The sequence below is a fragment of the Manacus vitellinus genome, unplaced genomic scaffold (assembly GCF_001715985.3).
Source record: "Manacus vitellinus isolate BGI_N305 unplaced genomic scaffold, ASM171598v3 scaffold_16_pilon, whole genome shotgun sequence".
Classification (NCBI taxonomy): Eukaryota; Metazoa; Chordata; class Aves; order Passeriformes; family Pipridae; genus Manacus; species Manacus vitellinus.
In genome coordinates, this window is record NW_021939189.1 from 2,056,168 (window position 1) to 2,081,947 (window position 25,780).

The window sequence follows — 25,780 nt, forward strand, 5'->3', positions numbered from 1 at the left end:
ACTCACCTTGGCTGAGCTGAGGTGGAAGTTGGTGTGGATGCAGCCCTCAGGAGAGCTCCACCAGGGATGCACACCCTTCTCTTCCAGATCAACTCCCAGCCTATAAATTAATTTCTAGAACATTCTCTGAGACTGCCAATCAGTACAAACCAGGAAAAGAGGAAACAGCACACAAATTTCCACCCAAAGTTCACACCAAATGTAAACACTGAAGTTTCTTCACCTAGAAATGGGTGGAATGAATCTACCCAGAGTCAGGATGTGGTACAAGACAACTGAAGTGAAAACTGCATGAGGTGAGATGTCCTGTCAATTCTGAATGCTTTGGTCCATGCAAGAGAGCTCTAGAACAGCTATAAATCTGGATATTTTATCTGAGCTAAAAAATTAACACCTGTCAGATAAAAAAAAAAAGCAAAATTAAACTGTAACAAAAAAACCAAAAAAAAACAAAAAAGCAAAATTTAACTGTGTACCTCCAAAGTCACCTTCCAGGCACTGAAAAAAATTCCCATGACATTCAGTCCCTCAGGCACAAAAAGTGTGACCAATACAACCATAAACAGACTAAATTTCAGCCCATCTCTAAGTGTTTTCCAGCGAGCACCTTTAGCCCCCCTTTGCATCGTGCTATTCCTCCACACTCCTGTTTCCTTCCCCAGCCTTTTTGTCTTCTTTTTCTGTTGAGATTTCTTTGTGGGGCAGGCACCTCCCAAGGCTGGGACCCTTTAGGTCCAGCCCTCTGCAAAGCCCAGAAGACAAATGCCTCTCCTGAAAAGTGTATTAAGTGCAGGGAATTTACTTTTCCCCAGCGGCTGCCCACTGATACAGGAAATCTAATCCTAAATCTCATTAGGTTCTACAAACAATTCGGCCTCTTTCCCCAACAAAGTCACCATCCTGGGCTGCTGAGTGTTTATATTTTATTTCTCAATCCCCTTTTTTTTTTCCCTCTCCGTTCCCCCGCCCCTGCCATTTTCCTTTTGGTAAATATTTCTCCATCGGAGCAGCGGAGCCAAAAGGGATTGGAAAAAAAAGAGAGTGAGCAGGAGAAGCAGAGTATCAATCATTTACCTTCAGCTCCCCTGGGAAGAGGTGGGGAGAAAGAACAGCAAGGTAAAAAGTTACAAACGGCAGAACCACAGCAGAGCCCTTTGAAGAGCATCCAAACCTATTCCTTCCAACGTTCAGGCCCTTGTAACTGATGCCAGGACTTGGAAAGAAAAAAAAAATAAAATAAAAAAAACAAAACCTAATTCACTTCCAAAAGTGAATTTTTTCAGCATCCAGCCAAACTACTCAATGTTAATTTGGTTATTTGGCAAAAAAATAATAACAATAATAGCGGTACCTGAAGCGGTGCCATGTGCATCTCACAGAGCCCGGCCAGCCCAGCTCCCAGGCCAAGCATTACAGCAGATACCCCTGACTAGGAAACAAATAGTTTGTTATTTTAAATGTCTATCGCATAACAAAGTGTTGCATCGTGTGGGGAACGTACTGACAGAGGATCTTGTACACAAACATGGGATGAGGTAAGAAAAAGTGATATATCAGTTGTATAAACACTGCAGGGGTCAAATATTGGCTCCCGTTTCCTGTCAGAAATGCACGGCTTTAATTAAACACTCACGAAAGTGCTGGTGAAATGGCTTGTTTTGCTTTGTTACCTACAAGATGAAAATGTTAAACAAGGAAAGAGTGTCCTCAGATGCCACGTGTGGGAATGATGGGAACGTGCAGGGAAGGAACAACGGCTGCTCCCAAATAAAAGCTACTGGCAGGTCCTGGGGTGAGGGATGGGACAACCCCAGTGGGACCATCATTGGTTTATTAAAGCCTTTCCTTTAATAAAACCAGCAATATATGGAACCTGCAGGAAGTGTTTTGGCCAGAGCCACGGTGGGGTCATGGAGAGGGATGGGCAGGAGCCAGGGAAGGAGAGGGACGGGCAGGAGATAAGGAAGGACAGGGATGGACGGGCAGCAGCCAGGGAAGGAGGGAGAAGAAGAGCCTCGTGCTGTGCTGGGTTGAGCCTGCTCTCCCCACAGCCAGAAAGGAGCCCTGGGGAGCTGCTGGTCTGGGGAAAGAGCTGGAGGAAGAAAGGAGGGGAAAATAAGGCAGAGGCCTCTGCTCGCTGCCCACAGACCCCACAGGGAGCTGCTCCAGCCCCACTCCCAGCAGCAGGCTGGAGACAGGGCAGAGCCAACTCTCATCCTGCTCCTCAGACATGGCCCTTGGCCACCTTTCCCATCTCCCAGAGAGCCAGAGGGGCCACACACAGGCCTCAGCCCCCTGCCCAGCCTGGCCCAGTTTGTTGGGCACGTGCTGCTGGGACAGCCCTGGGTGAGTTCCACAGAGCTGCTGCTTTAAGGTCCAGCAGGGAGAGTCTCTCCCTGCCCACCCAGAGAATGCATTGGGCTGCCATTAATTATGTTTTGGATGTCTCCTGGAAGTCATGCCTTCAAATAATTGCACAGTGGTTTAATTCAAGGCCTGATAAAAAGCACTTTGACAGCCAAAGGAAGGTGCTGCTGGAAGGTTTGTGTGTGCAGGGCTCCTTCTGTGGAGAGTCAATCCTCTCTTTAAAGCTTCCCCTAATGGGACAGACTGGCTGAAAATTTTCCTGCTGATTTAAATGCTCACACCATGGATATTTGCTCTTGACATGCTCTCTCATCTTTGAGACCTCGGGGAGGACCAGCACCTCACTGGGCTCCTTCCCTCTAGACCAGACCATCATTATAAAGTGATGATGCAGCCAGCTTGAACTAGAAAATAGAGATAGGGATTGTAAAATAGATCACAAATCCTCCTGAATCACCCCCTTTTCTCTTTTGAAAGCCTTTCATACTGAGGAAATACTGGGGGATTAACCCATCCTCCAAAGAAGGGAAAAGCTTGCAATTAAGAGCAGCTCCCTGCCTACTTGCCCCTTATCTCAGCCCCTCCCCTGGAAAGGCCAGGCAGCATCCATAAAACATAACTTGGGGAGCAGGAATCTGGCATATATGGGCCTTGTGGGCTGGCAGTGACATCGCTGTGAACCGGCAACACCAACCAGTGCCTGGGGCCCAGGCTGGAAAGCTTTGTCCCAATGGCACCAAGGGTCAGGATTGATATAAACACAATGGAATTTGGACTGATTAAGGCCTTTCCTCCCCGTGCTGGATATAGGATTTCCTGTACTGAAGCATGTTTGAGTATATTATTTCTATGCCAGGGAAGGGAAAACACTCTTATACAGCGAGGAGAGAAAAACACGTCTCATGGGGTGAGGAAAAGATACAAAGCAAAGAATCCTGGCTGAACAACACAAATGTTGGGACTTTGATTAGTGCTGATCACCCTCTTCCCCAAAGCTTCTTGGGAAGGGAAGGAAACCCCAGACCCACTGCCACGAGGAAGGGGGAGGTGGGGGAAGGATATTAAACCTATATTTCAGGTTCTGAAGCAGCTGGATAACCCCACGGGATTCTTCTGGAGGATGATGGCCAGCAGGCTGACACAAACACACTGTGATAACGGCAGTTCCTTGAGGTGGAACCAGTAAGTTTTTTGACACTGAAGATATTTGCCTGCCCCAGCCCACATGGTTCAAGCTGAAAATGGAACAGTAGAGCAGAATTCCCAAACCACCAGGAACAGGGAGAACCAGCAAAAATGGTTCTTCAGCAAGGTGTGGTCCAAGGTAATGGTTAAATGCCATAAATGGGTGATGGGCTCAGCCCACCCCAGGGTTACTCAGCCAGTACCACTGGGAGTACACCAAACCTCCCAAGTGAAGCTCTGCCTCATCAAAATTCCCCTATGCAGGACACGTCCTGCCACTCCTGTGATATCCTGGAAGAGGACTGAAAGAATGAAAGCAGTTTGTGGTGCTGAGATGATAAAACAGATCTCCAGGACATCTTTCAGCAGCGCAAGCAAAATAGTCCTGGGACTGTGAGTGATCCCGGAGAAAATAAACACAGGGAGCTCAGCAATCCCGGGATTGGAGCACAGGCTCCGTGGGTGGTTTGCATTGCATTAAGGGTAACAAAGTTTCCTTTTCAAAGGAACTTTTTGCCATTTAAAAAGAAGTGAAAGAAATGTGCATTACAACGAGTGGTCATTGGAGGGGACCATGAACTCAGGACTGACTGCATGGAAAAAGGCATCAATACCTCAGCTGCTCGTCCATCACAAAGATCACACTTGCTTTGTGCTGTTACAGGGGAGGAAAACACAAATGCCTTCCAGAGGGTTCCTTGACTCCAAGCTTTTCCCTCCTCAGGCCCTTCTCCTGAGCAGTGGTGCTGTGTGGGGGGAGATGTGTGTGTGCCAAAGCCCAGCTCTGGGCAATCCAGCACGAGCTGTTTGAGTGCAACGCTCACAGGGGAGGCTGCACCAGGCAGGGAGACCTCCAGGAACAAAGCACTCCACTGAAAAAAAAATAAAAATACAGCAAGAGGAAAAACAAACACAGGGCCTGGAGAGTTTTCAGAGAAAAGCAAGAGTAACCCTTGAAAGGGCTGCTGGCAAAGCTGGAGCTCGGAGTGACCGGTGAACCAACAGGGTCTCAAGGCCAGGGGAATGTGGAAAACATCAAGATAATCCTGTTGTGCTCCCTCTGCAACACAAAGCATTGCTCCTTTACAGGGACCAGGAAGCTCTTGCTGAGGGTCCTGGGAGGACACAGCTTCCCAGCTCCCGGAATTGTGTTGGAAAGGGAAAGTCACAAGGAACCAAGTGCCACTAATTAATGGTTTTGGCCTGGCTCAATGCAAATCATGGAATATATGGACTAGCTCAGTTCTGGGCATCAATTCCTTTACAGTTCCTTCCAAAGATGGACTCAAATGCTCCAGTTCTTAGTCAAAACTCCAGTGGAGAGACAGTCCTGCCCCTCTCCATGAGGAATTACGGGTCCGGTTCCTCACCCTCTCCCACTGAAAGGCAGCCTGGATGCTGTCACAGGGGAATGATGCCTGTTGCCACTAAATTTTAGTTTACACTCCCCAGTTTGAGCTTTCAAATCCCTTCTGAGCAGCTGTCAGGTCCAGTGCCACTGCAGTAATTTGATCGAGTAGTTGGTGGCCAGAGGGAGATGTTTAAATGATCAAACCAGCAAACTCAAAGGAGTTTAGAAAGTCCCATCTGAATACAGAAAGTTAAGCAAAACACTGTCATGAAAACATTTCTGATTCCCATCCAAAAAAGCCTACCATTTATTATGAAGCCTTTAAAATTGACAATGAGGGAATTCTTCACTGTGGTCTCGCCCTCACTTTCACCCTACAAAGCAATGCTGTATGGAGGCAGAGTAAACACTCTGTGCTGTATTTTGCTAAATAAAGCAAAGGAGAAAAACAGATCAATGTCTATTCTGCTGCCAGCAGATATGGAGTCAATTAAAAAACTAAAATATACAATAACTTAACTCTTTGCACAGAGCTCCAAACATATCAATACTGGGAGCAGAAAATTGTTTTCCGTGCAAGCCCTGAAACACCCTGGGTTGAAACCCCACTCTCAGCTTTCAAAGTTCGAAGGTGAATTTGTTGTTCCAAAACCTGAAGGATCAGCAGGCAGCCCCCAGGCAGCTCTCACAGCCCCCCTAAGACTTTTCCTCGGCCAAAGATGTTCCCCAAGTTTATCTTTTCCTAGGACATGTGCCAGGTATGGCCACCCTGGAAGGTGGGAGATGCAGAGGAGGCTGCAGCCTTTCTCCAGGCTCCCACAACACTTTGGGAATGGGGACAGCAGGCAGTGCTCACCCTCCTGCCAGGCAGATGCAGGTGACCCTGGTGCACATGAGAAGCTGTAAACAGCCAACAACCTTTATTTTTGAACAGCAGTTTTTGTCTTTCTCTTGTTTCCAGTTCTAGAACTGCCTCAAAAACGTTCACCTCATCTTTTCAGCCGCCACCAAACCAAAATCTTGTGATCAGCTCCTGAGCATGGAAACATTCTGAAGGGGAATCCACTTCCAGAACTCAAAGCTGGGACTGAGCAGCAGCTCTGCCCTGCCCCATGGGCTGTGTTGTGCCTTCCACTACCCCAGGAGTTCTGCAGGGTCCTGTATTTTTCTCTAGGACAGGATTCCAGGTGCCACATCCCCACTTTATGCCATTACCTGTAGCCAAGCAAAATTTTTGCCTGCAAATTTTGGCTCTTCCCTCCAGCTTAGCCCTTACTTAGACAATCCCTCCTGCCTTCAGATTTTTAATTCCCATCAGCACCAGTGTTTTCCTGAGCAAAAACTTTTCAAAACAGGCAAAGTTCAGGAGACTCTGTTAGAACAGTTGCCCAGCTCACACATCACAGCTCTGCTCTCAAACTTTTTCAATGCTGTGGTCCAATCTGAGAAGGTCAAATATATAAGAAACAACCTTGACACACTTTGAAGAAGGCTGAGTGTATGATAAAGGTGCTAAGAACCACCTCTGCTGCAGCTGGCTGTGACTGACAGCAAGGACAGCCACCAAAGAGGTGGCCCCTTCCCACAGCTGCTTTTCAGTCACTTATCTGGGCACAAGTTTCGATAGTTTGGGGAAGGATGGGATGTTTTTGTGTTCTAATTCCTCTCAGCACACTCAGCCAGAGGTGTAGAGCACTGTTGTACCTGTTGGCATCATGGGCACTCTCCTGCTCCGTCTCCAGCTCGACTTCTTGGCTGGAAACACAGACCCCAAGCCAGGCCTGAGCAAAACCAGACTTTAACATCATTTAAGAGTAGCAGCTTTGCATTCCTTGAGAGTTAAATAACTCACAGAAATAACCATAAAGTGATGGAGCTGCAGCTTTCTTTTCTCTTTTTATGTCCACTTACATACCCACACTCCCCATGTGCCTCTGTATACACATATATAAATATATAAATAAATAAAGATATACATATATATATATATAAAGCTTTTTATGCTCCTCCTGCAGTGTTCCTGACAGAGTAAGGAGCAGTGAATCCAGAGGAACATCCGGATATCCCGGAGCTTGGACCACGTGGTGTAAGGGATGGGCTCAGTGAGGACCCAGCCTTGGGCAGGCTGGCATTTCTTCAAGGTGGGGGATGGATGAACTGCCCATAAAATGCCATTTTTCCTTCTTTCAAGGCAGAGAAATTGGAGGATTCACTCGTAGCAATCCTACTGCCCTTGTTTGGCTTGTAAAATGCTATTTCCAACTAATTATTTGTTGATTACTTTCAGCATTAGGATTGTGAACTTCCAGTCCAGTGTTTCTACTGAATTGTTTACAGTCATTTAAACCCCAGTTGTCTCTGAAGAGGAATATGGAGTTTAACACTGTTTAAAACTGATTGATAACACAAATTCCAAAAAATTCAGATTCTAGCTGTTTCAGCCTAGGCAGCTTTATTCACTTGATTTATTTTTAATGTATTTATCCTACAAAACAATCCCCAGCTACCAACTTGCACCTTTAGGTGAGGGTTAAAAAAATCCCTTTTGATTGGAGACGTTGGAATAAACCACTCCTCTTAGTGAAGCACTGAGATGAAAAACTGATGAAAATCACAAAAACACATGAGAAATGAATCATTTGATCTCCAGATTAGAGTTTTCACAGCTTTGCTGCAAGGATGACCTTGGCCACGTGGAGAATAAAGAAGAAATAATGTACTGGAAATACAGAGCTGTTGGAATGAGCAGTTCTTTTCCGTGCAGTGTGGATTCTCTTAGCCAGGATGGACACCTGGAGAGACAGGTGGGATGAGGCTCCAGGGCTCCTGCAGCCCACCTGACACACACAGACAACCTGCAGCTGCTCCATGGAGTCAGAACCACCTCAAATGCCAGCCCAAAAGTGCCACCCTAAAGCTCTTCAGTGGGATTCACACACCCAGTGACCCCAAACTGAGCCATTCCATATCCCTCCCTGCTCCCAAGGATCCCTGTGCTGCTCTCCCCAGCTAGGGAGGCTCCCCTGCACACCCTGAAGGCTTTCAGAAGGTGTAAATCTCCCTTTGGACGTGGGTTTTTGTTTCCTTGTTTTTAAACGGGAAACTGCCAAAAGTCAGGAACTGTTTTCTAATTTTACCACTTTTATTTTCCACGGGGGAAAAGCAAATCCCACCCCACGAGTAATTGCCATTCAATCTACACCCCTGTTAGAGCTCCCAGTTGGTTTCTCATCTTCCAGGGCTGAAAGGAAAGATTTCCTTTGGGACCTGCAAACGATCCCTCCGTTCTGAGAACGCTGTGCATTCCTAGGATCACAAATCCCAGTTTCCTCCTGGCTGCCATGAACCCACATTGAGCTATTCCCCAATATTTATTGTCAGCAGTGCTGAGATTAGAAGATGCCTCCTGTTTCCAAACTTAATGGCCCATTGACCACACTTCCTCCAGAGCACAAACTGTGTCCCACGACACTAAATCTGTGCCACGCTAATGAAAAGCCCTTTTTATTTCAGGCCAGGATCCAGAGTGGGAATGATTTAGCTCCCAGTCACTGGCTGTTTTAACTCACTAACTCACTATTTCTTTAGTAATTAGAGATGAGGCCCATGGCAATGCCAAGTGTGGGTGCTGACCTCAACATGCCCATCCATTCTGGAGACTCTCCTGGAGATTTTTATTTAACACATTTCGAATTAGACCCCGAGGTGGGAATGAAAAATCCTTTGGCACAAGTGAGGGACACAGATGAGGGCATTTTCCTTTTTTTTTTTTTTTGTTTGTTTTTAATGCAGCAGTATTTTATTTCATGTTAAAGACACCCAGATGAGATGTGACAAGGGTGACAAGCTGGAGCTGAGCAGGGTCCTGTCCAAAAGCAGGAAGGTTTCCCCTCAGCACCTTTGGGCTCGCCCTGCAGTGTCCCACGCACACACTGGCAATAGTTTTCCTCCTGGTTTGATGTTTGTTATTTTTCTAACCTCTTCAATCTCACTTTGCTGAAGCAGAGGAAATGAGGTAAATTGGTCCTAACACAGGCCAGGAATTGCTGTCCTGCTCCTGACGTGGGGTTTAAAGGCACTGTGGGAGTGGAACAGTAAATCTCTGGAGCACAAATTTCTTGTGATAACACTAAATTTACCCAATTTTTATTGCTAAGATACAAAGTGTTATGGCAACACGAAGGAAAACAAGTTATAAGGTTTTCCTTCAAGGCATAAAGATCCACAAAACTCCACATAGTGCTGCCTACACTTCAGCAAAGACATGGGGATATTTCGGTGATGTAACTGTGCACTCACATGCTCCTTTTCACTCCTCTGACATCAGACTTTGGTTTTCATTGCTCACCAAGCACATCTATAAGTCTGTTTTATGAATTAGGATATTCTGAGATTACTTCTTGTACGTGTATTTCAACCCAGAATCGAAGTTCTTCTCCTTGATTTCACAGGATCCTCTTGTTTCCACTGTGATGCACAAACCAACCCCTCCAGTCTTTGCCTCCGTCCTATTTTGGAGAAGTTATTTCTACTGTGTATCTTGAGTTAGGTATTAACTTACATGAGAAACAGATGTTTCCCCTTTGCAAGGAAAAGCATCTTTTCAAGGGTCATCAGTGGGACAGAAGGACTCCCACCACTGACACAAGGCAGTGGCAGTGGCCACTGTCCCCTCTTCTTTTTGAGGTCTTTTCCACATGGTTTTAACTCTCCTCACAGTTTTAAAGAAGTTCTTTCATCCCACTACCTGGTCAAAGCTATTTCCCATACTTCCATTGCATCCAGATTCATTCATTGGGCAGTTCCTGAAACCACAAAGGCTATTTTGTTGAATAAACCCAATCCCTGTGTTCGTTCCTAAACATAACTCAACATATTTCAGTGGTGCCTCCCCTCCTTTAGATGTTTTTCATATTGGATAGGGAGATTTGCAGGATGGAAGCTTTATAGCCTGTGAAGTTTTCACATCTCCAGGTGGAATTGCTTAACAGTTACAAAAAAAGAAACCTTTTTGTTTAAAAAAAAAAAAAAGGGGGAGAGAAGACTTGAACCTACTGGTCCACAGAAGAGAAGTTAATAAACCACAAAGAACTGGGAGACAATAAAGTTTTCCTCGCTGGTTAAGCACAATGGAATTAATGATCTGAGTTTCAGGGATACCTAAAGGCTGTATTGGATTATTCTCTATAAGGAATTCTGTCCCCTTCCAGAATTACCCTCCCTTCAGGAGGGTAAGGAAGAACTTTCCTAAATAATAATGTACAACTCTGCAGATGTGCAAAGACAAACAGCACATACAGACCAAGAGGCAGAGCAGAGAACAGCTCAGACCAAAATCAGACAGCAGCACCCACGGAATTAAGAGAATTTCACATGGAATCCTTAATCTCAGCACAGGAATAAACCAGCTTTGAGGAACAGGAAGACCTAAACTGAGATTCTCAACCTGGATCTGTTCACTTCAGGCAATAACATTGGAATTATTTATACCACCAGCTGTGGGAATAATAAATCTGAAGGAGGAGACCAAGGACTGTGAATGGGGAACTTCCCTCCCTCCTTTCCAACAGCCCCAGTCGATCTGACCCCACAGAAGCCTCAGACCTGGTCCTGGAAGACTCCAGAGCTGGCAGGTGGCTCAGTCCCAGTATCACAAGGACTCAGATCGACCCCTGCTCTTGCTCATTACCAGGTTTTCCCCAAGGCACAGGGTGTCCCTGGGATTCCCAACTCCCACTGGCTGTGAGACACTGGAGCAGCATCCCCAGCCCGTGTGGTTGCTGCCAGCACCTCCCTGAGCAGGGCAGGAGCTCTCCAGGGACGGGCAGAGCACAGCCAGACCACAGGGTGGGGTGAGGAGAGTGTCTGCAGGAACTCTGGCAGTGACAGAGACCGTCAGTGACAGATGATTTCAGGATCACACACCTTTGGAATCATCAGCAAGTCCCCCTTGGGAGTGCAGGAACCCCACTGCCCAACACTGCCCCGGCTTGGGCTGCTCCTGAGGCTGCTCTAAAGCTTTAAATAAACAGAATCAAGTTAAAACCCAATTTCAACTCTTATAAACTGCCGGTTTCTGGAATTACACGAGCAAACAATACTAAAATAAATCCAACCTGAAGGCAAACCCTTCCTAAGAGCCCACACCACTGTTAATGGCAGCACCAGAGAGCGTTTGTCTTCTGAAAAGTTATATGAAGTCTTGGTTTGGCTGAACTCGCCTTGTCTGGTCACTTCTCCCTTCCCTGGAGAGAATATGAATGGTTTCTATTTCCAGGAGGTTACAGGTAGCCATAAATTATCACCTCAGCGTGGCTGCCTCAGCCCCAGCAGCTCTTCCAGCACCGCAGGGCCGATGCTTTGGCACCAAAACCTGCCAAGTCTTGGTCCACGTCAACTCAGTTTTTGACATGTGTTATGTGGATCACAGGGAACCACTGCAGAGGCTCAGTTATGGAGGAATGAAGCATTTTTTCCCCATCTATCAGAGGTAATTTTTGGATGACTGCATTCCTGCAGAACTAAATCATCTCTTTTTCAAACAATCTCAGCTCCTCGCTGCCCGTCCCTCAAATATCAGCTGTGACCAGGCAGCTCAGACTGTCACTAAATACAGGATAGAGAATAAATTTAATTATCACCTGCACATTATTGCTAATTGGGGAGCTTTGGCTTTCAGGCACAAAAAGATATTAATCACTGTGTTGAAGTTTTTGACTCAAAGAAGTGAGTTGACATAAAATCCTGCCATGAGTGGAGATGCACAAAAAGGCCCCTTTTCCAAAGTGCACATTCCCTTAATGCTCCTGGAATATGAAATGCATGTGATAGCTGTTAGCACACTGATCTTTTGTAGTGTATTAAGGAGCTTACTTTAAAGGCACAGTTTAATTAAGTTTCTTAACACTCCTTTGTGAGGATAAAATAATCATCCCTGTTTTGCAGGCAAATGCTAAAAAGTTAATTAAATTACAACATCCAAAGGCAGAGGCAGGAAAAGAGCTCAGTTCCAGTCCCATCTGACAGGAAACTCTCCCCAGTGCATGCACTCCATCAAGCCAAATTCCACCTGACTTTAGATCATACTACAAACCTCATATTTTATTGAGGAGACAACTTGAACACTGGGAGAGATGTTGCTTTTCTATAGAAAGCATAAAATAATTTGGGTATTGCAAAATGGTAACAATGATGAGGGAATACTTTGGATTCCAAACCTCAAAAACTCAGGGAAAAAAAACCACATTAAAATGACAAACTTTTAACAAAACAGCAAGAACCTGAAGAGGGGCAATACAGCACCTGATTTCTTTGGACTCCTGTCCTATTTGTTTCCTTCATCAAGTCCAAAATAATCAGAATTAAATGGCTGTAAAGATGCTGTTTGAAAGCAAGAGTGAGCTGGAGGGCAATCATTAAAATGATCCAGGTAGAAGGTCCACTAATTTACATAGAAATGATTTGTTGTTATTGCATTAATGATGTCATTTCTTTATCAAGTGATATAAGTTTCTTCTTGACATAAACCAAGTCAAGTGTTTGGCAGGTGACTAAAGAAAAGCTGTAACTAGGTGAACATGTGCAGCTTCATTCTTCTAGAAGAAAGCTTGAATATTCAGTTCATTGCACAATCTCGTTTGATTGGGCTAATTAAGTCAATTATGTAAAAATATTCTGGCTTGCCAGGGTAGGCAACACTTGAGGGACAGTGGAAAAGAGCAGAGGGAAGAAGGGTGTTCTAAAACTCTTTAGGAGTAACAACCAAGGTGGCAGATGGGAGAGAACAAACCCAGGAGTTCAGGAACACTGAAATTAAGGAAACTTGGATGGAATGCAAACATAAGGGTCCTTGTCACAGGACAGCTTTCTGTTCCACAGAAGAGCAATCATGGCTTTGCCTATAAGAACTTAGAAAAGTAGAGAAAGACAGTAAATTGTGTTTAATGAAAGGTAAATGAGTTCTTGTTTCTCCCAAAGGGTTATTCTGATTTAAGAATCTATCAACCGATTTTAACACAAACAAAAAAAATGACTGTGAAAATCCCTGCTTGGGCCAAAAAGGCACTTCTTGTCACTGACAAAGTTGGCCTGATCAGGTCATTGTTGTCCACCTGCCCCTGCTGCCCTTCCCTGCAGAAAACCTGTGTGCAGATGGAGCTGTGGGCAGGCAGCAGAGCTGGCGCAGCCCCACAGCAGCACACCTTGGTCCCTTTGGGCAGGCAGCCCTCATTTTGGGGCAGGCAGCCCTCATTTTGGGCAGATAGCCCTCATTTGGGGCAGGCAGCCCTCATTTGGGGCAGATAGCCCTCATTTTGGGGCAGGCAGCCCTCATTTGGGCAGTGCTGCAGGGGCTGAGCTGCCCCAAAGCCAAGCAGGGCTCAGAGCCCCCCGTGTGCCCCAGCCCTGCCCTCGTGCCCTGCACACACCAGAGCCGTGCCAGGCCCTGCTGGCTCTGGCTCTGTGCTGGCCCCGTGTGCTCCCAGGTGCAGAGGTGAGCATGAGGTAATCCCACCTCCTGAATATGAGGTTTAGTCTAGAGGAAACGGGCGGAATTTCTGGAATTCTGGCAGGCAGGGTGTTTGTGAGTGGAGCACACTCAGCCCCAGAACAGTGTGGGCACTATATCCATGTGGATCCTTCCAACCCAGGGTACTGAGCCAGGGGAAAAGGGGCTCTGACCTTGGGCATTGGTCATCACACACCCCTCCCATCCTCCTCAGCACTCCAGTGCTCCCATCTGAGCTGGGATACCTGATTGTGGCTGCCCCATCCCTGGAAGTGTCCAAGGCCAGGTTGGACAGGGCTTGGAGCAACCTGGGACAGGGGAAGGTGTCCCTGCCCATGGCAGGGGGTGGCACTGGATGGGCTTTAAGGTCCCTTCCAACCAAACTCTTCTAGGGTTCTGTGACTCTGTGATTCCCACTAGAGGGTTTTGAACAGAAATGATGTGTTTTCTGCCTGTGTTAGGGGTACATTTCCCAAATGATGTTAAAAGTACACAGTTTATTCTGGCTTTGAGGAGAGTTGGAAAACCTGTCCAAGGATAGGAAGAACCATTTAAGCCCAGACAACGAATTTTAAAAGTTTTTCCAAGTCCCTCAGCTGTCCTGTCATTAGATCTTTGCCATGTTCCTCATTGTATGACACATGTACTGTGTTAGAAGCTGTGAACTTCATGCAAGTGCTTCTGGGTTCTTTATTTTTGCTTTACCAATGAGAAACACTTTCTATGAATCCAAGATTTTGTTATTAAAAAAAAAAATTATATTTCCCCAGTGTCTTTTTGTGTCAACAAAGGACTTTCCTGGCAAAGTAATGAGTTTGCACTAAGCAGGCAAACACAAATAAATCTGTGTGGATAACCAAGTGTGGTGGATGTATATATTGTATCTCCAAGGATTTAAAAAAAACAACAGCACAAGAAATCTGGCCCTTTTGGAAAACAATAGCCATTTAGGAAACACTTTTGCCACTTGAATTTCCAGAGAAAAATTAACCCTTATTGTTGCAGGCATTCCCAAGGAGATTCTAAATGCTCACTCTGCACCTTGCAGAGGGAACAGGATGGAAGTGGGTCCAGAGCTGCTCCTGAGTTTGGCCTTTCCAGCAGCACTGGAATTCTCAAAGCCATTTAGAGATTAAGGTGCAAACATCCCACTGGTTTCAATGGAGACAAAGGGTTAAACCTCTCCCAAAGTTTAAAAATCCCAGCATAGATGTAGGACTGGCTCCACCACCACTGTGCTGGAACTTGGCAATGGGTGGAGAGGACACATCAACACTAAACAAGAGTTTGGAACAGGAAGAGAAGATGAATATCTAATCCCATTGAAACTCCAGAGGAAATCTCTTGTAGGAAGGCTGGAAGGGACCCAGGAGGCTCAGCCTGATGGCTCTGGGATTAGGGAAAGCTCTCCTCTGTTCAGGGTCTCTCACTACCACCCATCCATCCCACACAGCAGCAGCTGGAAGCAGGGCTGGATTTTGAGTAGCCAGAACCTCACTCTTACAGCACAACTGAGAAGATGAGTCATTTATCCTTTAAAATCAAACCCATTAATAGGGATGTATCAATGGTCAGGGATGTCTGGGAGGAGACAGAGGTTCAAATTCATTGTTGTGTTTCTTTCATACAGAATATATGAAATAAAAGTCTTCCAAAATGTAAATACTTCCTAAATGTAAATATTTCCTACTCAGGACACAAGGAGTAGGAGCATTGCCTTGTTACTCATAAGAAAAAACAAATATCTAAAGTTCTTCCACCCAGAAATCCCAGAAGGCTCCAGATTTCCTGGTTATCTAGGAAATACCTTTGACACGAGTGCTGTTGCCCAACACACAAACCATAAATCACCTCCACCTCTGCACAGGGACATCCCAGGAACCGAAACACCCGAAAGCTGGGAATTCATCCAAAACCTCCGGAGCAGCCGCTCGGGGTTCCCACACCGAGGCTCCTGCATATGAAGTCTGTGGTGTCTCCTGCTCTTCCTGAAGGCTGTTCTCATGCAGATCCAGGGCAATGGGAAGAAACCTGTCTCTCTCCCAGCCTGTGCCCATGGAAAGAAATGCTAATGCCCTGCAGCTCTGGCAGGGAAGAGCTGCACTCCCACCCTGGCACGGGGAGCAGGGCAGGGAGCACGTGCTTTTGGGGGGAAGAAGGGGGCTTTTGGACTTCCCAGGATTTGTTCCTTAGCACAGCTCCCTCCTGGAGGGCAAATCTTAACAGTTCTGTCCTGACTTCTACGAGCTGCAAGCTGCAGAGGCACTTCAGCCCTGGCCTAAATCCAAGTTGGTGACTGATTTATTTATTTATTTATTCATAGTCTGGCTGGTTTTAGCTGGATCAGTTTTCTGATCCAGGTCATTGCCCTAATGCTGGAGCGAGGGAAGCAGCAGGAACAAACATCTGGAAGCTGAAGAGAGCGGGATGGGATTTCTGGAGTGCCAACAGCTGACACTTATTTCAGGATGAAGTGACCACACAACAGCTCCCCCACTGGCTTTTGGGAACACCTCGACACCCCACCACAAACTACATCTGCTCCATTGCTGGGAACTATCCCAGTTTCACTGGATCTGAGAAATAGCTCCCAGCAGCTTCAAAGTGGCTTTTTGGATGCATCTACCTGAGCAGAGCATGTTTCCCCTGTGCCCAGCACGTGCTGAAGCCCAGCCAGGCTCTGTCCAGGTTGGATGTTCTCCCTGGTGCACTGTGTGATCATGGACTTTTCATGGAGGTACCAGTGGGAGAGAGGGAGGAGAAGTATATTTTACACTCTGGGCATTTTAGTCCTTTCCCAAAGCAATATCTATTTCTAAGAAATAGAAGATTCCAAGAGAGAAATGCTTTAACAGGGGAAATTTGGGGATTCAAGAGAAAATAACTGGTGTTCAGGAGTGCTTGGTTCTACAGCTTCTGTTCATTCACATAAGAAAGAGAATATGCCTATATTCTCTTCTCCCAGAATTCCCCTTGGTCTGCTCTGCTATATCAGCTCATGCCACACTTTAAGAACCCCATTTAAACCCCAGGGATGGTTTTTCAGGATGAGGCAGGGCAGGAAGCCCGGGCAGAGCTCAGCCCCCGGCCCGGTTCCACGCTGCCACTCGCTGAGGGACGGCTCCCCCTCGTGCCCTTCCCACGCAGGAGGTGAGATCCCCCGAGGCTGTGCAGGCTCTGACACCCTGCTCAGAGTCTCTGATGGCCAGGGATGATGTTTCCCAAAGGCCCCTGAAATCCCAGCTCCTCACCATCACGTATTTCACAATGGGAATCGCGCCAAGTGTGGTTTTATCGAGGTGCTCATGGCAGGGCGAGGTCTCACGTGGTTGTGTTTTTGATTTACTGGGCAAACTAAGTGCTTTCTCACATGAAAGAACCAAAATAAGTGTCAAAATATTACTGGCCAGTGGCTAAAGGAGCAGAAGGTCTGTGCTGGCTCTGGGTGATGTGATGAGTGTTAACTCTGTCAGTGCAGCCCTGAGGCAACACAAACATCACCTTTCACTCATCTCTGCACCTTATCCTTTGTCCCAACATCTCCCAGTGGGAAACTGTTTGCCCTCAAGATTTCAGGGGTCCACAGATGCAAAAATAAATTAACCCAAGGGAATAAGTGGGTGTTTAATCTGGATATCCCTATAGCAGAGCTGTTTGTGCCACAATTTCATCCTGAGATTAGACATTGCACTTCTTTCCACAGAAAATCCCTAAAAGCAGGGTTTGTTTTAAAGCAGGGACCTGGGCAGCTTTCTGAAGAGAAAAACTTGGCCCAAGTCATGTTTGGATTATTCCAAAAATGACCTATCCCAGCAGGGCTTTGCTGGGCATTTCTATTCAGAGCCCACTGTCAAGGTCCAAAAAAAGACCTGCACTTACAAACCTTCTTCATACAGAGGATCCAAACCCTGGGGCTTCACTTTCCCTCTCTCCACTTCATTTTGACCCACAGGACAATTTTTATGCAGCTTGAGTGTCTTCAGCTGCAACAGAGCACACACTTAATACTTTTGATAAAACCATTTTTTTTGCATAAGCCACTTTTTCTTCAAGTCACAAATTCCCACTTGGAAACACTGTGAATTGGACACCTCCTAACTAACAGCCACACAGCAACTTGAATAAAAAACACACCTGAAGACCTGCAAAACTGAAGCATCTAAAATGAAATGCAAAAGGTCCACTCTTGGGAAGACACTCAATCCCTAGATCCAGTTTTATTGCCAAAACTTGCCACAGGCTTCGGAAAACAGTAGAAAAAAGGGAAGAAATAAGGATGCTGCAGTCCAATTCACTTCTTAAGCATCGCCACTGGTATTATTTCATGAAGTTTTGTAAAGGATTTAACTTCTCCCCGGGTCTCTATCAGCACTTTTTCAAGTCATGACAAATCTGATTTGTTACAGGAAAAAGCTGAGTGTATCTTAACCCCCAAAGTACAGCTTAGGACCAAAGAACATCCACTTCCCAGCTCCCAGCTCCCTTTGGAAACACTGAATGCATTGTACAGGCCTTTTTCATTTCCACTCTGTGGAGCCTATGGAGCCTGAAATGGGCTCAGTGGGATTTGTGATGAAATCCTGACTGCTCTGAAGTGAGAGAGACTTGTGTCAGGGCGGGCAGGGAAGTTGTATTTCACTCCTGGAATGTACCTTGTCCTTGGGAACACGGCCCTTCCAACAGGCTCACATGTGACCACCCGCCCTCCAAAGCCATGCTTTATAAAGTTTTAATGCCTTTAATTGCTCTTTTATTGCACATATTTCACCATTTATCCAGCATTTTTCATCCCACCCCCTAATCTGGTAGATTTAGCAGGAGCAAAGCAGTACAACTGGTTTGGATATAACGGAGCTCCCCCTTATTCCAAAGGATTCACATCAGGTGCCAGCAGGTATGGATTGCATCCTTTGTGTCTAACACAGCACTGTATCCTTGGAAAATTCCAAATTTAGGGAACACAGACTCATCCCCTTCCCCAGTGCCCAGTCCCCAGCCTGAAAACACACAAAGCCCAGCCAAGGAAAGCTCTGAACTCCTCATGATGGTACCAACAGGTGTTTCATCCCAGAACCTTCACAGAGACTTAAAAGTGAAACTAATGGGAAAGGCAAAACACCTTTTCCCATTGAATTCTCCAAGGAATCTAACTTTCCTGCTTTTAACCCACTCGAGCTGCTCAGCTGCTGCAGGGGGGCATTTGCTGCACTCTGGGCAGCATCAAAGTGAGAATTTGACTTTCTGGATGCCAACAGAACAGTGCCACCAACCATGGCCAGTCCAGAGTGTTCCCACAGGCCCCTAAGTGGAGGAGATTTCCTCCCTCTGTACCTTCAGCAGCACTTGAAGCTGGGGTTTGTTCTCCCAGCAAGGTGGGGAATCTTCTCCACGGAGAAAAAGCCTTTTTCTTTACAGGGGAAAACACCAGGAGATAAAGTTCTGGTGGGTTGAAGCTGCCCCAGTGTGAGCCTGCAAACTAATATTTGACAAAACTTCTGCTCCCAGTCTCCATCCTGCTTTCTCCTGGCTGCTGTCACCTTCTCCCCCAACACACTGACACTTCTTCCCACGAAGACGCAGCCTGAGCTCGTCCAGAGGGACTCTGAAGGCACAGGTGACTCCATGGCAATCAACAGGGATTTTTGTCAGGATAAAACCAGCTCTCACTAATTCCACAGTCCATCAGGTAACCCAGAGCCCACCCAGGGGTCTTAGGTGACACCCAAGTGCCAGTGACCACCCGTGACAATCATGGCTATCAGGACTTTTCCCACGAGCACAGTCCATATTCCCATTTCCTCGAGCTAGAGAAGATTATGGACACGAGCCTGCAAAGAGCCTTTTGCCACAACTGCTCTATTCCTTCCTTCCCAGTCAGATGGTGGGATATTTTTTTTGAGTGCCCCTCCTGCAAATTGCCAGGAATAACTGTTGCCTCCCCCCCAGTGGAGCTCCAGCCCCGGGAAAACAGCCCTGCAGGTTCCTCTGAGGTGACAGCAGGTCTTGCCAACTTCAAAGGGGACTCGAGGCTTTTAGTGAGGGCTGTTTGTTGATTTTTTCCCCAGTGAAGTGATATTACATGGCATTTCCAACCCTCAATCCTATTAAGCGACAGAACTACCTAATAGTGCTCATTAAATAACAGAACTTGGTGTCAGAAATTCACTGACAGGCCCCTGCAATTGAAGTGGGGGATTTATGCCCTCAAACAATATGGGTTTGGTGTTATTGTGACTGGGTTGTTTTAATAAATGTCATTTATTTTAACAGGTGAAAGCAAAAAAAAGCCAGGACAGTTCATGAGCAGGTTATCACTGATGCCATAACTGAGCGGTGAGTGCCTGAATTTTACATTTAGAGGGAAGAAAGCACTAAAAGCACATTCATTGCTGCTCAACTGCTTCATTATTTGGAGATCATTTCTTTGGTGGTACCAGCAAAGGAGAAAAAGGGATCTACATCAGTCTCAAACATTTCTTTGGTGACACCACTGAAGGAGAAAAAAGGGATCTACACCAGAGTCTCAACAAGCAGTGACAGTGACACACCTGAGGGGCAGCTAAACCCCAGAGGCTGGTTTGTCCTTCAGCCATGGTCTCATCCTTCCCTTCCCAGAGCTGCTCCAGCCTTGTCTGCCCATGCAGGGCACTGATCCAACTCACCACACTGGTGGGAATCCAACCAGGAGGGAATCATAACCCTCTGGGCTCAGGTGAGCCCCAGGGCTGATGGGAAGCAGGGGCTGTGCTGCACCCTGAGGAAGCAGGGAACTGCAGAGTTCCTGAGGATGGAAAGGAGCAGCCAAAACCTCTCACTCCCATCCCACTTCCCCATGGAAACCATGGAAGGCACCTGGGACAGACGGTCAGGTTTTGTGCCGTGGTAACAAGGCTGTCAGTGGGGGTGGCCACAACAGGTTCAAACTGAAGAATGCCATTGAGGAGGAGCCAGGACCTGGCAAAGGACTGTCTCCACACATCCTGCGTGGGAACAGGAGCAGTTTGGCACAGCCAAGCCCATCCCAGGTAAGCAGAGGAGCAGAGCTGAGCTGCTCCAGCAGCTCCAGGCTGCCCAAAGGTCCATCCCACAGCCCCCTCTCTCCTCTCTTCCAACAGCACTTCCCATCACACAGCCCAGTTTTACCTTTTCCCAGCCCTTCACTGAGCACACTGAACCTCCACAAATCTTCATTTCCAGGAGTCCAAGTGCCAGAGCAGCACAGGGGACACGGTGGGGGGTGAAGGAGAGGAACCTTCCAGAATCACGGAATAATTCAGGTATAAAGGGACCTCTGGAGGTCCCATCAAGTTCAGGACAGTGACTCCCTGCCTTGGCTCTGCTGGCTCAGGCAGAGCAGGCAAACCAGCTTTCTGGTCCTGGCATCAAAACCCCAACTCTCACAGCTGCCCAGTGACATTTGATATTTTTTTATGGAAAGTGAATGCTGCTGCAAAAACGACTTTTTTTTGTACCCTAAAGGAACAAAAATAAGAAAATCTTCCTGGAAATGACAATTAGCAGTTAAATCCCTGACTAAAACATTTTGACTAAAGGCAGAATGCTCCAAGGAATAATAAAACAATGCAGTGAATATTTGGGCAGCAGGAAGAGTTTGGAGATGTTTATTTACCATATAGTTGTTCCTACTAGACAGAAAGGTTCCTAAAATCCCATATAAAGAGCTCTGATTATTAATAGTCATGAAATGATATTTCCAACCTGTTTGTAAATGGTTTAAAGGAAATCACAAATGCATAAAAAACAAACCCAAGTTTACAGTAAAACGGCAGAGAGCTAAATTGGTTATTTCAGTAAGCAATATGTTCTGTGGAACTGAGCTGAGGACATCTGCCATCATTTTACCTGGAAAGAAAATCAAAGTGGGAAGGGGAGGGAAGATTTTTAGCCTTCAATTTTTATTTTTTTTTTTGCAAAAGCCAAACAAAAAGGGCAAAACACATATATTGTATTACCCTGTTGTACATATGGACAAATAGTTTCAGCAACGCACACGATGATTTCACGGTGTGCTTTGAAAAGTTTCAATAATGGCTTGGGAAATATGGGAAAGTAATTTATAACACCACATAAAAAAGTAATAGAGGGCCCAATCCTGTCCCCACTAACTTAAACCGGGCAGAGTGGAGCTTCCAGGATGGATTTAGAACCTTTTTCAAGAGCCTAGTTCAGATATGAGCAAAGCCCAGCCTGGCTGGCTCCCACCACAGCAAACTTGCTCAATTAGTCTCCCCTTCGTTATAATTTAAAATAAAAATATTATCCATGTGTTGAGCATTTGTCTGTTTGGATGCTGTTTGCCTTTTCTGTGTCATCCTGACAGCTCTGAGCCCTCTGGCCAGCCAGAGGTGCAGCCCAGGCAGACACACCGAGGCAGAGCCTCCCACCCTTGCCAGCAGCTCGGAAACCACCAGGGTTTGGGGAACTCCTGATTTTCTGCATAATTCTGCCACAAAACCAGGGTCTCCTCCACAGTCAGAGGGCAATTCTGGAAATGCAAAGGGAGTTAAGTTTCCAGAGACCTTTGTGAGCTGTGAGAAGCATTTTCCTTTTGTTTGCACAGTGAGAAAGATGCCGAGGATGAATATCTGGACTGAAGGCAGATATTGGGGGCCCAGCCATCCTCCCCACCAGTAACATCTGAAGATGGGACATTGCCCAAGGTGAACCTGCCCCAGAGAGCCCTTCCTTTCCTCACCCCATCACCACTGCAGCTTGAGGTGCTGCTGGAAACACCAAACCTCTGCATGTGGCACACGAGATCCCAACCATCATCCTGCAAACCTGCTGTGTGTTCACAAGATGCTGCTAATTAGTCCAAGATTCTGGTGCAATTTATTTAAAAAGGATAAAAAACCAAACCAAACCAAAACCAAACAAACAATCAGTTACTCTTTGTCATGGAATCTCCCTGGTCCAGTCTGTACCAGGACACACATCCTCTGGATTCTCTGGGACACACCCAGCCTGCTCAGATCCAATCACACCATGTCATGCACCAGGGAGGTCAGTGCAGGAAATACAAGGGCAGTGATCCAGGGTTCTCATTCACCCTCTGCTTGTCTCACAGCATTCCCAGGAGAATTTCTGCAGCAAGTGTCTAAAATATTTTCATTTCTGTCACCTGATGCCACTTTTGAACTGAGAACTCGAAGCCGTACAAAGACAGGAGGAGTCCCCTGGCCTTCCTCCCCCAGAGCCAACTTCCCCCTCACCACCACTATGTAAAACCCTACAATTCAGCCCAAATAAACCACAGCCTCTAAAACACCAAGTGGTTCCTTCTGATCTCCTAGTTCAGGTTTAAATGTAGTGCTGGCTCCAAGCTCAGCTCTACTGCCAATGCCTCTATCAGTTCCTGGCAGTTCTTCACATTTCCAGGACAGCTCATCAAGTTAATCCAGTTTTGTCTCTTCCTTCCATTTTGGTGTTACCCACAAACAATAAAACTTTTCCTATTCAATTCTCTTGCTGCTCTTGAAGGGCTGAAACAACGTGGTGAAAAGGTTCCACCACGGTACACTTGGATTCCAGGAGGAAACTATTATTATTCCTTGTGCTTTTTATGACCTTGCTGCCATTTCCTAGCCATAAGCTGGAAATGTTAAATTATAAAAAATACAATATTAATCAACCAATTGAGTTGCCAGTTCTAATTTTGGATAGAAAACTGGACAGAGAAATAATCAAAGACTCACCAAAAAAGCAGATGGCTGGAGAGCACTTCTGGCACTCACATGACTCACACATGGGACCACTCGAGTTTAACAAATTGGACAACAGAGAGAGCACTGAAATGGAAATTGGGGCTCTGCTCCACTCAAATTCTTCAGAATGTTTGTTTTGGATTTGTACCTCTCTGCAATTTACAGTTCCAGATTAGATACAGCAAGAGCAATATTCCTGACTAGGAGGAAAACAGAATGACCAAATCACACACACACATGTCTCCCTGTGTACAAACAACACCAACACAGAAATGGTTTCCTAAATAAAGCCCAGTACTAAACATGGCTTTTCCTAACACAGCAATAAAGTTGCACAAGACATTTCCGTGAGTCAAACTGCAAAACTTCTCCAAGCAAAGCCCATCTTGGCATGGGAACAGCATGGAAAAGAAACCAGAGCAACCTGAGATGTCCCAGTGATCTCCAGGCAGCAGAGACCTCCCACTGTAAGTGAGAATCCACCCCCAGACACACTGTTAATGAATTAAATGGAATTTGTTTCTACCATTAACCAGTTTTGAGACCACTGGGCACAGGTCAATACTTCTTATTTGATCAGGAAGGTAAAAAAAATCACTAAACCAATGTCAGCTGTATCAATACAAAGACACACAGGTAGGAGATGGCACCAAAAAAGGAAGAAAAAAGACTGATTCTGTTCTGTAAGAACTCAGTTGCCTCAGTGTTCAACAGGGTGAAGGTCCTTCTCAGTGAGGTGCCAGGGAAATGTGGGGCCAAATATGACATCACCCACCCCAACCAAAAAGTGCAGATGAAAGTTGTGCTGGTCTCAGGGACCAGTCACTCACCAGGGAGCCGCTGGTTTTCTGGGCACGCCTTCCCGGAGGATCCAAAAATAACACTTTTCCATGGAGCAGAGATTCCTGTAGTGCTCCTGCTTTTCCTTCCAGCAATGTTGCAATCCAGCATGCCAGCCCTGGGTGATGAGGTCATCTGACAGTGTAATTTGTAGTATTTTACTCTGTCAAAACTGATCTTCGGATTTCTATGGCAACGAGATCCAAACAAAAGATGGAGCAGACGGAATGAGTCTCTCCCTGCCACCACCCAGATTTTTATATAAATATATATGGATATATATAAAGCATTACACATATATATATAAAGTTAACGTTCATGATTCATCATTAAATTATGTTAGAAAACTGGCACTGGAGAAATAACAGCACAGAGGGATAATATTAAACAAAAAAAAGGGTAATAAATGTGTAAACTGACATCAATAAAGGATTAAAAAAAGGTAGTTGTTCAACTCTCAAGCACCTGGAAACAGAGTATGTCTTTCCCATTAAATCCAGGAAAGGCATATCCTAACCATTCCTGGTTGGGATGGAGGGAAGGGAATACTGGCTCTGCTGCCATGAGGTGAAGAACATGATACCTTCCCCCCCAAGAAAATCAGCCTTCAACTACTGCTGGTAACATGTTCCTGCTTAGGAGAGCCTAACTGCTACTAAGCTTGGCTTTAGAAGTTCTTATGCAACAGTCTTGCACATCTGTCAATTTATTTTAGTGTCCTGGTAGGAGCTGAGCTGGGTCCAGACACTGTGAATACAAAACATCCAGGAACACTCTGGATGTGGAACCCAATCCCATTTCCAGTCAACTCCTGGGACTGACAGCAACACCACCCAGCCCCTCTCTTTGAAACCAAGACTGGGCTGTTCAAAAGGTGGGATAAAAAGCTTGATTTTCCTACAGATCACTTCTCCTTAACATCAGAGAGGCTTCTGAGCACCTCCCAGGAGAGCTCAGTGAGGTCCTGAACACCCTGTCTAACATTCCATGCAAATCCCAGAATAGCCAGACGGGTCTAACTTGGGCTTTAAGGAGAGGATGAACCTCTCCTAACCCGTGGCAAGTCCCTGCCTCCAGAAATCTGCACAGTGTCCAAGAACAACTTCCTGCCTCCTGTGCAGTGTCACTGTACAGCCCCCAGGATAAAAACATGGGGTAGCTTTGGGCACATCCCTGAAGTGGGTGGGAGGGAATTCCTGAGAGGGTGCTCCAGCTGGGAAGAGGGTGGTACAGGGTGATACACTCACTGTTGTTGTGCTGGATCCCTGCAGGTCCAGCTGTGGGTTTGCTGCTGGTTGCCATCCATGGAGGCCACCATGTGCCTGCTTCCCAAGCATCCTGGATCAGCCATGGGATGGGATTGTGGCTGGAATTCATCCTCAAGGCCAACTGCTACTGCCTGTTAAAAAAAAGAGAGAATGTTGAGTTAGAGAAATACTGGTCATTCAAATTAAAAAACCCTCTCAAAAGCAGGATACTTCTTTGATCACAAGCTCTCCTGCTGGAAAACATAATTTCCCCATCAGTTTATGTATGATGGACAAAAAATTCCTGGTGAACCCAGGAATAAAACGGTGTGCAGGCACAACTGGAAGCACAGGAATGTTTCCACAGCTTACTCACCCTCCTAAAATTAAACACACTCGAGTCTCTCACCTGAGTAAAGACCCTGATGCCACAAAGAACATCTACTCTGTGGGAATCCCTTGAGTAATGACAGTGAATTCAACCCTGGAGGAAGCTGAAATAGGGATTACACTGAATTCAGATGCTTCTGTAACAACTTCTGTCTATGGTTGGTCTTGT

General features: G+C 46.1%; 1 protein-coding gene across 1 annotated transcript in view; it reads right to left on the reverse strand.

The window, feature by feature from the left end:
- SMAD6 (SMAD family member 6) overlaps nucleotides 1-25,335 on the reverse strand; it is a 166,689-nt gene extending 141,354 nt beyond the window's left edge. The window contains exons 1-2 of the mRNA XM_018069593.2: nucleotides 25,222-25,335; nucleotides 23,965-24,161 (exon numbers count right to left, since the gene is read on the reverse strand). Coding sequence (XP_017925082.1) covers nucleotides 23,965-24,026 — 62 coding nt within the window. The 5' untranslated portion in view covers nucleotides 24,027-24,161; nucleotides 25,222-25,335. The remainder of the gene's footprint in view (nucleotides 1-23,964; nucleotides 24,162-25,221) is intronic.
- Nucleotides 25,336-25,780: the final 445 nt, after the last annotated feature.